This window comes from Oryzias melastigma, linkage group LG7, assembly GCF_002922805.2.
Source record: "Oryzias melastigma strain HK-1 linkage group LG7, ASM292280v2, whole genome shotgun sequence".
Lineage (NCBI taxonomy): Eukaryota > Metazoa > Chordata > Actinopteri > Beloniformes > Adrianichthyidae > Oryzias > Oryzias melastigma.
Genome location: NC_050518.1, coordinates 8415945 through 8431157, shown reverse-complemented (window position 1 = coordinate 8431157; position 15213 = coordinate 8415945). Strand labels below are relative to the sequence as shown.

The 15213-nt window shown below is 38.0% G+C and overlaps 2 protein-coding genes across 4 annotated transcripts in view; one reads left to right on the top strand and one right to left on the bottom strand.

Annotated features, from left to right (window-relative positions):
- Positions 1–3234: 3234 nt before the first annotated feature.
- Positions 3235–7697, bottom strand: ankrd33aa (ankyrin repeat domain 33Aa). Of its 2 annotated transcripts, none has more exons than XM_024292904.2 (5): positions 7314–7697; positions 6057–6366; positions 5858–5987; positions 5637–5777; positions 3235–5058 (listed from the first exon to the last, which is right to left on the bottom strand). In XM_024292904.2, the coding sequence occupies exons 2-5, from the start codon at positions 6312–6314 to the stop codon at positions 4238–4240; spliced, it is 1350 nt and encodes a 449-aa protein (XP_024148672.1). In that variant the 5' UTR covers positions 6315–6366; positions 7314–7697; the 3' UTR covers positions 3235–4237. The 2 variants fall into 2 exon arrangements, with proteins under 2 accessions (XP_024148672.1, XP_024148673.1); XM_024292905.2 differs by having other exon boundaries at positions 6057–6329.
- Positions 7698–13707: 6010 nt separating this feature from the next.
- The window catches only part of arhgef25a (Rho guanine nucleotide exchange factor (GEF) 25a), a 57644-nt gene continuing 56138 nt past the window's right edge, over positions 13708–15213 (top strand). Inside the window, exon 1 of one of the 2 annotated variants that reach the window (XM_024292899.2) lies at positions 13708–14650. In XM_024292899.2, coding sequence (XP_024148667.1) covers positions 14555–14650 — 96 coding nt within the window. In that variant the 5' untranslated portion in view covers positions 13708–14554. The remainder of the gene's footprint in view (positions 14651–15213) is intronic. The other variant, XM_024292900.2, reaches the window with a different exon arrangement.

Here is a 15213-nt window from a genome sequence, read left to right as displayed (position 1 = left end):
CTGTATCCCTCCGCTTGGAGGGTTGGCCCATAAAAAACTATCTTGGAGACCCCTAGCACTACAAACACCCCTACAAATGGAGGGGTAGGGAGAAGGGAATACTTCGGATAGGGTCTAAATTTAACAAACAGAAAACAAGGACACAAGGAAATTACTTTTTAACTGTTTTGGACAAACATCTTAGGTCCCCAATAAATTCATTGTTTTATGTCTGTCTGATTCTGATTCTTTTTTAATAGACATAACTGCAAGAGTGTGAAGTCTTTTCTGACCAGTTGTTTGATGGAGTGTGGTCGATGCAGTGCACGAACGCCTCGTTTCCACTGAGCGGTCTGGTGTTTTAATCCTTTCCACTGTAAAATGAACCCAGTAAATAGTTCTGACCCGTACCTCTCAAGGGCCCCCATCCGTTGTAGGTCCATAGAAAAATAGATCCTATAAATATTTTCCTGTAATATTTGTCTGAAGCACCAAATAAGAAAACACACTCAATAGGATTGAGGGGTCAGGTATGTACAGAGAAATCCAGATGGGAATCTGGAGCACAGCAGGAGGGTCGTCCAATCAGCAGGGGGCAGTCTCAGCAATAGGCAGGAGCAGAAGGGGAGCTAAGACTTGAACAAGTAAACTAGTAAACCCTGCCGATGCTATCTTTTACAAAAAGTTTGTAGCAGTGATATTGGCAGGTCACAAGCTCTTTGCTCCTCCCCATTGCGATGCATCCACTTGTAGGTGACTAGATCCTCGTTTTACTCATCTGGGCTGGCATCTTGCTTAAAGCTGTACACCTAGATAGCTCCAATATTGGTTACCATTTTTGTTTCACTTGTAATGTAAGATTGGAGATGTGAGGGGCTCTAAGTTAACAGGAGAGCGTACTACTGCCACTCTACAGAAATTATGTCCTAAAAAAATGTCAGTTTTTAAAACTTAGGCTAAAAACAGCATAATCATAATAAAAAGACCACTGGGAACACTTTTAAATGAGATCAAAATGTGACTGGCGTGGGATTTTATTCCCCTCTTGTGTTGCTCTGCAACCGTTTTTACCTCCAAAATTTAAACGTTCAGTTGCTGAATTTAGAGGGCAGTCAAGGCTGTGACAATCGGATGAGTTCCCCGTGGTTGTTGCATCACAAGGTGTTAAAAGACTATATACACTCAGACTCTTGATTTGAATGAGCAGGAAATGCAGAAGAAAACTTTACCCCTCAACTACTTACGTTTCCGTTTGAGCTGACTTAACTACTTGAAAACCTTGTAGCTGTTTGATTGGAGGTTGTACCTGATATGAATACTAACCTCAATGAAAAAAAAGTACACCACTCCATCATTAGCATGCTGCATGCACCACTTGTAAACCGTCTCACAATTTAATGCTGTCCAAGAGTTATTTTTTGTTATAAAATTCCAAACTTTAGTATTTTATTTGTGATTTAGCCTTTAAGATGCTGTAGCTTCTAGTATTGATATTCATACTTGCACATGGTGTTTGTTTCCTTTGGAACTCAAATTAGTGTTGTTGTAGCTGTAGCTGACATAGCACACTATCAGTCTAAAAAATGTCTATGGTTTTAGAATCAGAGATTTCAGGTGCATCAATGAAATAGCTTTTTTCTGAATTGGAAAAACTATTTGGATACCATTTTGCAATGCTACTCCAATATATCTAATTGATACTAACGTAATTTAATCATCTTTTATACTTGTATAAAAATACTTTCATCCTGTTTATTTAGGATGTGATGCATTGAAAGGAGCAGAATAATTAAACCGTGTTTGTCAGTGTGTATCTTGAATACTTACATCTGTCAGAGAACTTGCATTGTGGGACAACGCTACATTCAGTGAAGCCAGATGCCTGTCAGATAAATTCTTCTTCTTGCTTCTCAGGCTCTGTTATCTCTTATGGTTGCAGACACAGCTGGGAGCTCTCACATAGACTGTCCAAACTGCCATGTTGGAAAATAAATCAGTCATTCTTTTTAATTCACCGCTTATTTTTCTTTTCCCACAAATCCATGTACACAAAACTCCCAGTTGTTGCCTAATCTATAAGAACTATTTCAGTACCTTACTGGAAATTGGAATTGGAAATGTTTTTTTTTTTTTTTTTTAACTAAGAATAAAAAAAAATGCACAAATGTTGATATTTAATGGTGGATGTCATGGTGTGTAACTAACTTTCAACCTCAATCTATTAGACGAAGTCTGATTCTATGTGCTGGCAGTAAAGTTTTTTTTTTTTTTTTACAATTTAGTAACTTCTTAATCGTATTACTTCCATGCGGGTTAGACTATATACTCTATAGATCTTTAGCCTCTGATTTAGATTTCCTCTCCATATAATTTAGACCACTACTTGTCAGATACAAAGTGGAGTGGAAAGGTTCTCAGGGTTAAGAGTAAATGGATCAGCCTTTAGGTCTTTTTTTAACATTAGTGTTAAGGCTGACTTAAACACGTCCTCGCCGCATTTAGCTGCTGGAATTTCAGACAACCTTAAAATAACAGGAAAATGTTGAAAAAAACTGCATAACAGTCTATGGTTCAGTAAAACGCACTTTGATTTCTGCATATGCTGAACAGCAATTGTTAAACACTAAATTCTGTGAATTTCATTCTGTGATTTTTCTCTGTGACTTCAGAGAGGCTTTTATTTTGAAGGCTGACCTCAGGCCACCAGGTTCCTCTTTGCGGAGAGGAACAGTGGTATAAAAACAAAACATGACAGCGCTTCTTCACACATGACCACAAAAGCAAGAATTTTCTTCTACTGAAACTCAAAATAAAACGTAAAATATTATAATAAAAGAAACTGAACAGCAGATTTGATGTAAACAACACGTCTTTCAGAGATGGAATGTCTCATCATTGTTGATTAAATATAATGGTTGTGTAAAGATCCACATTGGATTAAAAGATTACTGGCAACCAGGGTTCAAATGTCAAATCAAGTCCCTCCACGCACCTGCCTTACAGGCTGCCTTAAGACGCTCACTGTTACTTAATCAATAGTAATCAAAGTTCCATTCCGTCAAGTTTAAACTCTGATAAAATATTATTTTGTACTGAATCAACTATAAGGTGATTTATTTAAATTTAGTATATATTGTTACCACAAGATATTCAAATCTCAGTATTTTTTCTTGATTGAGGAACAAAAACAAACTTATTTTTGCATTAAAGTTCAAAAGATGAAAATATTTATTCCATATGAGGTATTTGGACATTCTTTCATTATACAGACAGACAGACCTTCATGTATGTATGTATGTGTGTGTTGTCTTTATTACAGTAAATTGGGTTCAGCTGGTATAATTCTCTATGTTCAAGTTTAATAAAATGTAAAGTAGTTTCCCCATTACAGACTCAACGAACATGGCTTCAATGTTTTCCATAAAAAAGTCCTGGGAAACTTCAACCAATGTAAATAAAACAGTGGTCAGCTTGAGATATTTTAGATTTATGTTTGTGAGCACAGCTTGTTCAATTATAAAGCATTTTGCACACACGCACTTCGGCTACTTCATTCATATGTTTCAAACTTCTGCATTAGAAGACGGAAAACTGTGTCGGTGAGCAGTATTAAAGTGTATGGTGCTACATTTTGCAATGTGGAGAAGTTAAAAACAGCCTTTTTTTGCAGCTTTAGCACTGGGGCAGCTAAAGCAAGGCGTTTACCCATTACATATGAACAACATAACATAGATTGGACATTTTTTGTACCTACTTTGGTAAGAATAATTGTGACAATCGGTTCTCAAGGCATTTGATCACACATATATATACATATATATATGTGTGCACACACAGTATAGGCTATTGGCTATTTGGTTTTCTTGCAGTCAAATACCATGATGGCACACTACTCAAAGTGATTGAAAACAGAGGTTAATAAGTTCCCACATAAGTGCAGGAAGTTGAATGTTGTTTATCCCCGCATGCAATCTTTTCCACTCCAAAAGTTGTTTTGATTTGAACCATGAGGATTGACTTGAGAGGATGTATTTTTAAATCCCAATAGGAAGCTAGATTAGTGTTGACCCTAAAATGTTAAAATACATCAGGAGCAGCTAATGTAAGTCATTCCAGTTATCACATCACTTCACACCAAGGTTAAAATCCATTGATATCAAATGGTAGCTCCTAAAGTTTTCATTTTTTTGCATTTGTTGTTATATTCATCCCCCATGCATGGCAACCGATCATCTTCTGTGAGACGTCACCATCTGCCTCAGCTTTTACTTTTCTTTTTTGACCCCTTTGATTTTTTCTCATTCTCCTTTTCAGCCTCCTGCTTTTTTTTCTCCCTCTTTTTCTCCTCTTTGGCCTCCTTGTACTTCCACACTGGAGGCTCCAGGTAGCCCTTTTGCCTTTTCTTCTTTTTCTCTTTCTTTGGTGTGGGCTCCCCCGATTTTGTCACTTCGATCTTAGGAATGCAGCCAGAGGGGAAGATGCTGTTCCTGTGTGCCATGCTGCGTGGGACAAAGCTTCTCATGCCACCTGACGGCACGCTCCCCCTTCTCTCTGGATCCTGGCAGCAAGAGGTAAAAGAGACCGACTTGGCTGACATAGCCGTGGGAGAAACTGAGGTGATGGATCCGTTAGTGTGGGACACAGTGCTTTCCTCCAGCTCCTTCCTGCTGTGCTTTTCAAGCAGTTCAGATACGGCAAATCGACGCTTCCCAATCTCTGGAGGGCTGCTGGGACAGAGTGGGCGGGAGCCTGTAATTATCAGGGGGCTGTGGATGCTCGTAGTTATTCGCACCATATGGTCCATCACGCCGTTGTCTTGAGGGTCCTGTGGAAACTTGAAAGTAAGGCTTTCCTTTAGACGCTGCCTCAACTTCTGACTTGCTGTTTTTGGGGCGGTGGCCTTCTCCACCAGCTGCCTCAGCTCCGGCCACTCAGGCTTGTAGCTCTCACAAAACTGCTCTGCCACAGGATGAGCCTGCAGGCGACGTATTCTGTTGAGCGTCTCAAATCTTCCCGTCTTGAGGACCCAGTCCTTAAGACCTCTCCCTTGGACCAGATCCAGAGCATGCATGTCTGCACCTGAACCCCACAAGGAGTTGGAAATAAACAGAGTAAGAAGTTAGTTTTCAGTGTCGTTAGCCCCCACAACTCAGTATAATATCTCCACCATGTGGCTGCTTTTGTAGAACACATAACTGATTTGACGTCTGGTATCAATTTTCCAGAAGGAAATCAGGCCACTTCACAGCATGGTGGTGAACAATATAAGCTATTATTAGAAAACAGTAATATATCGTGTTTTGCCAGATTTGCTTTGTTGCCATATGTTGTCAGATTTTCTTTGTCACGCAAGTTTTCATGCAGCAAGTTGTTTTTAGAAAAAGTGGTGGAGCCAATGTTATCGATTATAAAGTGAGTTTGATATAAACAAAACGTAGATGGAAATGACTTATGCTTAATCTGAAGCTGTGCCAATTTCTGCAGCTTTAATCCCAGCAGCCGTGACAAAAAGCTGATTACTTCACAGATCAAATGTCCTTGTTTACCCCTTTAGATCACACACAATTACACTGCTATCCCTGATCGTGACACATTCATTTCAACAGTCTTGAAGCACATGGACAAGTTTAAGTTTGAAGTGATATTCTGGAACTTACCATGCATCAGCAGAGCAGAAACGCAGTCCTCCCGGCCCTGCAGGCCTGCCTTGATCAGGGCCGTGAAACCTCGGGGATCCCTGAGTTCAGTGTCCACACCAGGGTAGTAGTTTAGGATGTAGTTCAGGATGGTGATGAAGCCTTGATTGAAACACAAAAAGCTTTCTGTTAACATCAGATCATGCAGAACAGAGTGATGTGCAGTGTTTGTTCAGACATACCTGCCTGTGCAGCAATCATGAGAGCCGTATTGCCATCGTTGTCTTGGTGGTTAATGTCCACATATGGGCAAGTGTGCAGCATGGTGACAATATCCACAAACCCCTTGCCTACAGCCACCATCAGGCCCGACTGATGAGAAAACAGACGTTTGGTCGCCTGAACCTTTGATACTGTGAGAAGCATCGTCATGCACCTCACCTTGCCATTGATGTCGAGCTCCATGACCTCGTCCCGTGTGACTCCTCTCTCCAGGATCCTGCTCAGGGATGTGGACTCGTTCCTGGTGCAGGCTTCGTACAGGGTTTTAGCCGGATCCTTGTATTTGGAGTCCGTTTCATACTCGGGAAGTACAGAATCATCAGAGAGTATGCTGCCCGAGTCGGAGCTGTCCAGAAGGATCTCCGAGTCCTCCGACGGGCCGGCGCCCAGGTGGGGGTCGTCGTTTGCGGCCGCCATCAGAACCCCTTCAGACTGGGATCACACATGGAGTTCTGCATGTCACCCATATCTTAAATAAATAGTAAGTTATGGTCATAACCTTAAAAAGAATTCTGTCCGTTGCTATAAGTGTTATTTGTTGTGCTGTCATTGTTGCTGCATGAGAACTGCTTCTCTGCTGCTCAGAATAGCTATCTGGCACTGCAGGACTAACTGGTAGTGTGTTAAATAGATTTGATGACCTGGAGAAGCCTTGACCAAAAGACATGATGGCTAAAGAGGATGAGGAGCTTTACCTTACCTCAGCCCTCTTATCAGAGTGCGTGATCCGTAAGTCTCTGGTTTACACAATACCTAACGCTCAAACACCTTTTTCTATGTTAGTTTTATTCATCTGAACTCATTATAGGGCATAAAGACTTTTTAAAAAAGACTTCATAGGCTTGTGGAGTTGAGGAAGCTCAGCATGAGAAGTGATGTGGATGAGGGCCTGGTGAAAGCAGGGCTGAGAAAGACCAAACGGAGCAACAATTTGTGTTGGTGTCCTAACAGTCTCACACTGCTTGGTCAGACAAAGACAACAGGATTCCCTGTGGTTTACAAAATCACAATACTTTTGTGTAAATCACTAAAAAGGGGAAGTCTGTTTTTCCTCGGGACACAGATGGAAGTTTGGGGCAGAAAATCACTGATTCAAACTCTATAACTGGTCCAATCGCATTGTGTCTAAATTAGACTCTTTTTGCAAAAATCCCCAAACTCCATTTCCTTGCCTTTTAGTTCATGACAGCGAGGTTATTACAATATGAATTCTTCCTCTCACTTCCTTCCTCTGCACAAACATTGCTGGCTTGTTATTTTAGCCCTGCCACTTCCTGCTGAGAAACACCTTTCAATCCGTCCTTCCTTTGGGTTCTAAAAATGTCTCAGTTGCATTTAAAAAAAATAAGTTGAGATAAACTATTTGTACCAAAGTGTGGCTAAAAAAGAAACTAATTAAAATAGTAAAGAACTTACCTTATAAAATCCACGCACAACTTTTCTTTACCATTTCTTTGACTGATTTCTTTTTTGCTGAGGTCTTACTTTAGACTCCACTCTTCCTGTTTGCAGAAACTCTTTAAGTTCCCCAAACTGATTCCATCTCTTGTCTTCTCTTTCCTTCCATTTCTCCTGGTGACTTATGCTGCCTCATCAGCCAGGTCCCAACATAGACTCGCTGTCCTAAGTCAGGCAACGTGCTCCTGCGCTCTCATCCCGATTACTGAAGATTTAAGGATTAATAGAAAGAAACAGGCAAGAGCCAACCTTGCTTCCCTTCTCCCATTCTGTTGGCTTTGACTTCTTTTTCTCACTCAACTCTTTGGCGCTCTCAGAATCCAGAATCACAGCTCTGCGATGGCCCGTCTGTCGTGTGAGAGAAAACCTCTCCGGTTAGGGTTGTGACTGAATCATTAAGGCTATGTCAAGAGATCTGTTATGCTGAAGAAGACACTGTGATTGAATAATTCCAGTTTATCTTTTAGAAGGTGGTCAGTCGTGGGCCTGCTAATTTAAATCCAGTTCCAGCTGCCAAAATACAGAAGGGCTCTGGAGGGCCATGGTGCTCATTTCTTTCTTCACAAGGAGGAATTGGGTGGCAAAAAGTTGTCTTTTTGAGCTTCATTTCATATTTATTTATTTTATTTGCCTTTTACAAGTCTTCAGCTTTTATAATACGACATTATCTCAACAAAATAGCAAAAAAAGGAAGATCACATTTTAAACAAAACCAAAATAAGCTAGAGAAGTTGTATTACCTGCGATACTGCCAGTGTGAATGCCCTTTGCTGAAAGTAGTGGCTGAAAATGCTGAAGCTTTTTGCTGAAAATGGTGACACAATTTACTTTAATTGCTGAAGGGATTTGCTAAAAGTGCAAAAGCCATTTAAAACATGTTAAAATGCTAAAATATTGTTTTCGTTCAAGAAAAATGAAAAAGTGATAAAGTTGACCTACATTTCAGAAAGATTTGTAGTAAAATGGCATAAAAATCCCAATGCCAATTTTGGAAAAATATTTAGTGTATTGCTAAACTATCTGCTAAACTCCAATTTAGCCCCAAAAAACCTTAGTAGATGCAAAATTAGCCAAAAAAATAAAATAAAATAAAATAAAAATATTGCTTAAATACTAGCTAAACTCCAAAATAGCCAATTCTCTGTAAACTACTGGCCAAAATGTTTAGCAACTTGCTTAAATATTAGCTAAACTCCAAACCACCATAGAATAACCTCAGTAGATTCCTAATCTAAAGCTAGCACATTGCTTAAATAATGGCTAAACTCCAATATTGCCTAAAACTCTTCAGTAAACTAAATTAGTCAAAAACATTAGCCTTTTGCTAAAACAGAAGCTAGACTCTAAATTAGCCTAAAATGTTAGCATGTTGCTAAAATATTTGGTAAACTCCAATTCTTTTGAGAATTACTATAAAATAGGACAATATGGCCCATGGATATATTTAAAGGCTTGTTGCTAATCTACTTAAAATTTGAAGACTTTCTCATTCAATTCCTATGGGGCATAATTTGCTCAATATTTTAAAAACTAAACAGTTTAATAATTCCAAAAATACAAGCAATAGTGTCCTGAACGAGTTTTGATACCAAGATTGCTGAAATTGCTGAAAGTGTGATTGAGTTTTTTCGTGCCAAAAAAAAAATGTATGGAAAGAAGCAGGAGAATCACTGTGAGTGAAGTTTCACAATGTTTCCATTTACCACAATATTGTAGATTTGGATAAAGTCGGATCTTACTGGTTTGACATACCCGTATTTTTCGGACTATAAGTCGCACCGGAGTATAAGTCGCAGGGGCCAAAAAATGCATAATGAAGAAGAAAAAACCATACATAAGTCGCACCGGAGTATAAGTCGCATTTTTTTCAAGTAAATTATTTTACAAACTGATTGAAAAAAACAATATTACATCATCCTGGAAGGTAAGTTATAACATTCATAAGTAAATAGAAAACAGGCTGAATATGTGTCAACACATATTCACATATTAGCATCATGAAAAAAACGAAAAGGTGTAGCATTTATATAACATAACAGTTTTATTTAACTATAGCCTCAAGAACTCATCAACTTTGTATCTTTACTGTAATTAATTGCACGCAATCTCACTCCATATCACTAAATCCGTTAAATTCTTCGTCCTCTGTGTCACGTCTGAATAACTAAAGTAAATAAAGTAATTGCATAGATCACCATAAGAGGGCACTCTAGACTTACGGTCCATATCTCATCATTAAAAATTCGTATATAAGTCGCACTGGAGTATAAGTCGCAGGGACATTCAATCTATGAAAAAAACCGCGACTTATAGTCCGGAAAATACGGTACTCAGTTCATTTTGTCCTTTGTTTATAAAAGCTAATACTTTTTCCATTATGTAGATATCGTGGATTTATTTTGATCCATTCTTCCACAGATGGAGGTTCAGGTTTTAACCTTTTCTTTGTGATCGCTTTTTACGAGCAACAAAGAGAGTTGCTAGAAACATATTGTCTAATTTTTCCTGTTTCTCCACATCGACCTCTCCCAAATACATCCATTGGAATGAACATAGAATTTTTGAGCCAAAACATTATTTACATGATAACATATTTGCGACCAGAATACATTTATAACTGGATATCCCCAGGAAATATGGTAGTAATTTGCTCCAGGTGACCCACAGCTTTCATTTGAAATTAATTTCATATTTAATTATATTTATTTTATGTTTTAGTTATTGTTTTTGAAAAATGTATTTAAAAAAAAACATGTTGTTTTAATGTATGGATAACTATGATTACAAAAACACAATTTCAAGCCATTATATTTATTTTTTGTTTGTCAAAAGTTGAATTTACAAATATGGATTGAACCCTCATGATCAGCATGTGATGAATACCAAATTATATGATTGTTTAATAGCTTTTTTTAAATATATATATATATATATTGTCACTGTTTGCTTGTTTGTTTCAAAGGCGCACATGAAAAATATGTTTCTCCTTTAAAGAACCATGCTAAAATTTCCAGTGGATCTGATCCTAAAGTTATGCAACTGCTCGTCTTTATAGGGAGAGAAATACTGCCCCCTTCTGATCAAAAGAAGAAATGCTACATTAAGTTTTGTCAATAAGGAAAAAAAATAAATGTTTTTACAAGATAAATGTATGACAGTTATGTTTGCTGAGGTTTAGCTGCATATTGTTTTAAAATGATCAATAAGCAAAAAAATATATATAATTTTATTTTCTGATTTTCATATTTTGGAAAGTTAATGAAATATAGAAATATACATATATTTATAATAAATTAAATTATAGAAGCTGATTGGTTTTGATCACATGGTGAACAAAAAAAAAAGACCATTCCAGGGGGTTACAGACTGCAGCCTCTGCGACCAAAACAGAACAAAATTGGACAGGAAATAATAGAGGAAAAGGAAGTCTGTGGCAGAACAAGGAGGGGCTGTGAAACCGTGTGGATGTTTATCTTTCTGTGTTTTCAATCTTCCAGGAGGGTCAGGTTGGTTTACCAGGCGATGGCACTGCAGCACGTATGTTCAATTGTTTATGCAAATCCAAGCTTCCGAATTTTGGTTTTAAACTAACAGTTGGAGAACATTTCGTTTAATGGTTGCAGGCAAACACTTCTTTTTATGGTCAAAGCTATTTTATTCCAATGAAAATTCCTGGCTGAGACAGTCACTCATCACTGCAAGAGGCTGTCCAGCTTTTCCCCAGACACCCCAATACCCAGCAGAAGTCAGCTGTGGAGTAAAAGAGGCTTGGGACGCGCGAGACTAAGTTTAGCCAGCTTAGTGACTGATTGCAAAGACAGACATGTGCTCTGCTAATATTAGACCGTCAGCCGTCTCTGCAAGACTGGGCTTAGGAGCACATTATTGGGACCCTGTGAGCGAAATGATTTCCATTTATGTGGCTTCAGACACATTCCATGTATTATGTCTCTGAAAGCATCTGAAGGCCTCCAACAATCATGTGAATCGGAGGAAACAGGAAGGAAACGAACTCAGTCATGCAAAACCAGGAGATTTGGGGTGATATGGTTTAGGAGGGATTTCAAAAAGGGTTTTTTTTTGTTGCTTTCATGGAGCTTGATGAAACAAAAAAAGTTGGTTTGGGCAAAAATGACGGTTACATGATTTCTTCGAACCATCACTTGTAGTTAAACTACACATGTTGTAAAACCTCTCACCAATACAATTGTTTCTCCCCAAAATTTTAATTTAAATGTGTTATTTAATACAAATATAAATCTACTACCCAAAGCCTTTATAATGTACAGCTGAGCTTTTCTGAAATATACTTAAAAAAGGATTTAATAAGAATTTATGATTCCAATTCCTCCAACAGCAGATCAGAGACCAACTTTGTGCAATTTTGACCCATTACGACTAATGTTCACATTTTACCGTAAATCTGAGATGTGAGTTGGACATGCTGGAATCTGTTCAGGAAATATTCTTTTTAATGCCCTTTTCTATGACTTGAATGGACTATAAAGACACTTCATCATCACCAGGAGGCTTTATTACCACTCAAGCTTGAAGAGTCTTCACTCAGAGTTCCACTCCGATCAGCTTCTGATCTGTTTTTGAAGAAGAAATGTATTTATAAAACACTTTTCACAAGTAAAAACCACAAAGTGCTTTACAAGACATTATTAGAACACAATATAAATGTATTATAATAGTATAAATAATAACAAACAACATAAGTAAAAATAGAAAAAATTAAAAAAAAATAGTATAAGCCAGTCAAACAGATAAAAGAACTAAAAAGCCTGTCTGAATAAAGAGTTTTTAAATTAAGTGTTTTTTTAAATAACTAGTTTTTAAGATAACTAGTGGTGTTTTAACTATAATGATGTCGTTTTAGCCAAGATTCTTTTTTAAAACTGTTATTTTTTGGGACATAGTTTCTTGTAATTTATCAGAAATTCATCTCAGAATTGTGGATGAATTGGGGTGGAGCAACTCCGCCCCCCTTCCCCTCCCCGTTGCTGAGATCTCAGAACAGGAAGCTTGCGGCCCGTCAAGGGCATTTTCTACGTCACAAATAAGCTCTTTTTCTTTCTCTTTTTTGTCTGCTCCTGCTTCACAACAATTTGAATGAAGAAATACTGAAAATTGCAATTTTGAGGGGTTTTTTTCCATATGTCTTCCGTCATGAGAAAAATGCCACAAGAACATGTTAAAAACACTAAAAACAGAGAGTTTTAAAGATAATAGCTGATGAAGAAAAAATTGATATGGTAGCATATTAAAAAGCCAACAAAAGACTAGAAAACAATTTATGTTTATTGAGTGTATGGTCAAGGATGACGTATTAATCCAAGAGTACTATCGCCGGATGATTTTACCCGAACAAAAGTATTTACATGAAATTCTAAATGATGCATTTTTCTGAGTGTCATAGGTCTCTGGGTAAAGTGTCATATGTCCCAGGAATGGGAGGAGTAACGGCCAAGTCTCTAGTATCATTACTTTTTTTAAAGGACTTTTGTGTTCTTAAATTCCTAATTTTTCAGTAATTTTCGAGCATGTTTTTAGGATTTTCCAATCTTTTTTTTCCATTTTGTTTCAAGAATTGTGGAAATAAATAACTATATGTAAAAAATGGATAAATAAATCAACTGACTTCCACATATCAAATTTTATTCAATGAAAAAAACTAAATTTGTTAAATAAGCATAACATTAAGTGATTAAACTGTAACTACTTACTGTGAAGAGGAAAATTGAAGATTGAATTTCCACGTGTGTGTGTCTTCATTGCCCCAAGATCTTCTTAAATTAGAGAAGGTAAGGGTGTCAAACATTTATACTTTAAGATTAATTTAATTTTTTCCTATATAGGATCATAGGAGCAGAAAAACTTCAGTCTACAGAGGCATATGTTTTAACATGCCTTTTTTTTTTGACTGGAAATCAAAAATCACAGTTTAATGTGATTCAGTTTGGCTCCAGGACAAAAGGGAATAATACCCCGACTCAGTGAACTGTTGAACCCAGAGGCTGAAACAAAGAAGGAAAGTCGTTTTTACTCATTTGTTAGGTTTATGTTTTTTTTTCTACTGTAGTTTTCCCGACTTTACTTTTCATTTATTATTATAAACTACATTTCCCAGAATTCAAGTGGAAAGAATTCTCATTTTTAGCTCTCCATGTTTGTGCTTAGTCCTTGGATGAGTATTTTAAAGGAGAAATTAACCCTTTAGCACCGGAGTTCCAGTGTTTATGTTCTTTGATTTATTGTAACTTTTCAACCGTTAACACGATCAAGGTCATTCCAGTAGAATTTGAAGGAGAAAAGCAATGCTTTTCCCCTTCAAAATCTACTGGAATGACCTTGATCGTGTTGAAAAGTTACAGTATGTTTAAAGATTTCCTTTTAAAATTTACGATTAATTGAGTTTCTTTGGGCAGCCTTCTCAAATTAAAAGAAAATATCAAAAAATCCTCTTTTTGGATGATTGTGTTTTCAGCAGTACAGACAGCTGAGTTGATGTTTGATCATTTGGTGACACCCTCTCTCCTCGTGGACTGTGTGTTCATGCCTTATTTGGGGCTGCCTCCTGCTCCTCAGGAGTTCACACACTCCATGCCTGAGACTTGGGCAAAGATGAAGAGAGTGTTTAGGGTACAGTTCCAAGAAAGTTCAAGGCGGAAGATAAAGAGCGGCAGAGTCTTGGAAGCAAGTCAGGTCATGGAGGCAGAGAGCAAGAAAAGAAAGAAGATTGATGGGAAGAGGTGAGGTTTTGGGGAGGGGGTGGTGATTCTTTATAGCCAATGACGAGGAAGAAGGGAGGATTTTTAGGGAGAGGGGTGCACTTGGTCACCACACTCAATGTCAGCACTCTGAGAAGACAGAGGGTCGCCAGCTGCAGAAATAAACACTTCCTTACTGGCTTTTTTTTTTCTTTCCTTCTACTTTTTTTGTTTGAAGAGAAGTGCTGACTCCAAGGAAATTTGTTTCCAGCGATAGCACAAAGTGGAGGATGCTCACCTGCCTATGCTGAATGAAAGAGGGCAACTGCTGAGGCTCCTGCACACGTGCACACATCCAGCCCTCCTCTTCCTAGATCGATTTTTCCTGTAGTTGCCGCTTCCTGTGTGTCAGGACACAACAGCCTGCCTCGTTTGGTGGCAGGAGAGTCGAAGCTGAAAGAGGAGTTTATTTGACTGTCGGAGAGGATGAAGGCTCTGCAGAAGAATCAGGGCCGCACTGACCAGATGTTGGGAGCCATGGCTGATGTGCTTACGTCTGTGGCCATGCCCAGTCAACAGTGGGTGAGTTGCGGCTCCTTTTCTGCATGTACTTTCTGTTTGTACAAAGCTATAATACCACAAACTCAAAGTGGAATCAACACATATGGAGATATTTTTCAGGGCTCGCAGAGCATGACGCTCCCCGTATCTCTCGTCTGCATCATTTCACACTACGTTTTTGTTTTGCATCGCTTTGTACTCGGCTATTCCTCAGGAATTTTGAATGTTTTCTTGTAGAGCAGGAAGTCGGGTGGTGCTGATTAAAACATCTGACCAAAAACAAAGTCGTGTAGATCTAATGCATTGGTTCTGTGTTGCAAAATCTGCTGCTTTTCTCCCTTTTACCTTTTTTCTTTTAAACTCTGGCACCACTAAAATAAACGATGGAAAAAAACCATCATGGGCCATCTGGTTTAGTGAAATTGCTTTTTTTAATGCCTTTCTTTAAAGCTTTTGATTAATGCATTTTAAACTTATCTGTCCAAACTTAAGATGCAAATTAAATGGAATCAATTTTGAGATCATCTTGCTGTTGGATCTGTTTTTCTTCTCAAAGTTGGAGCAAATTTCAATCTTGTTCAGTG

Coding starts and splice junctions, on each gene's coding strand:
- ankrd33aa (XM_024292904.2), bottom strand. CDS start 6,314: ATGGCGGCCGCAAACGACGACCCCCACCTGGGCGCCGGCCCGTCGGAG. Junction 5,988..6,056: donor AGCTCGACATCAATGGCAAG/GTGAGGTGCATG, acceptor TTTTCTCATCAG/TCGGGCCTGATGGTGGCTGT. Junction 5,059..5,636: donor TTCTGCTCTGCTGATGCATG/GTAAGTTCCAGA, acceptor TGTGGGGTTCAG/GTGCAGACATGCATGCTCTG.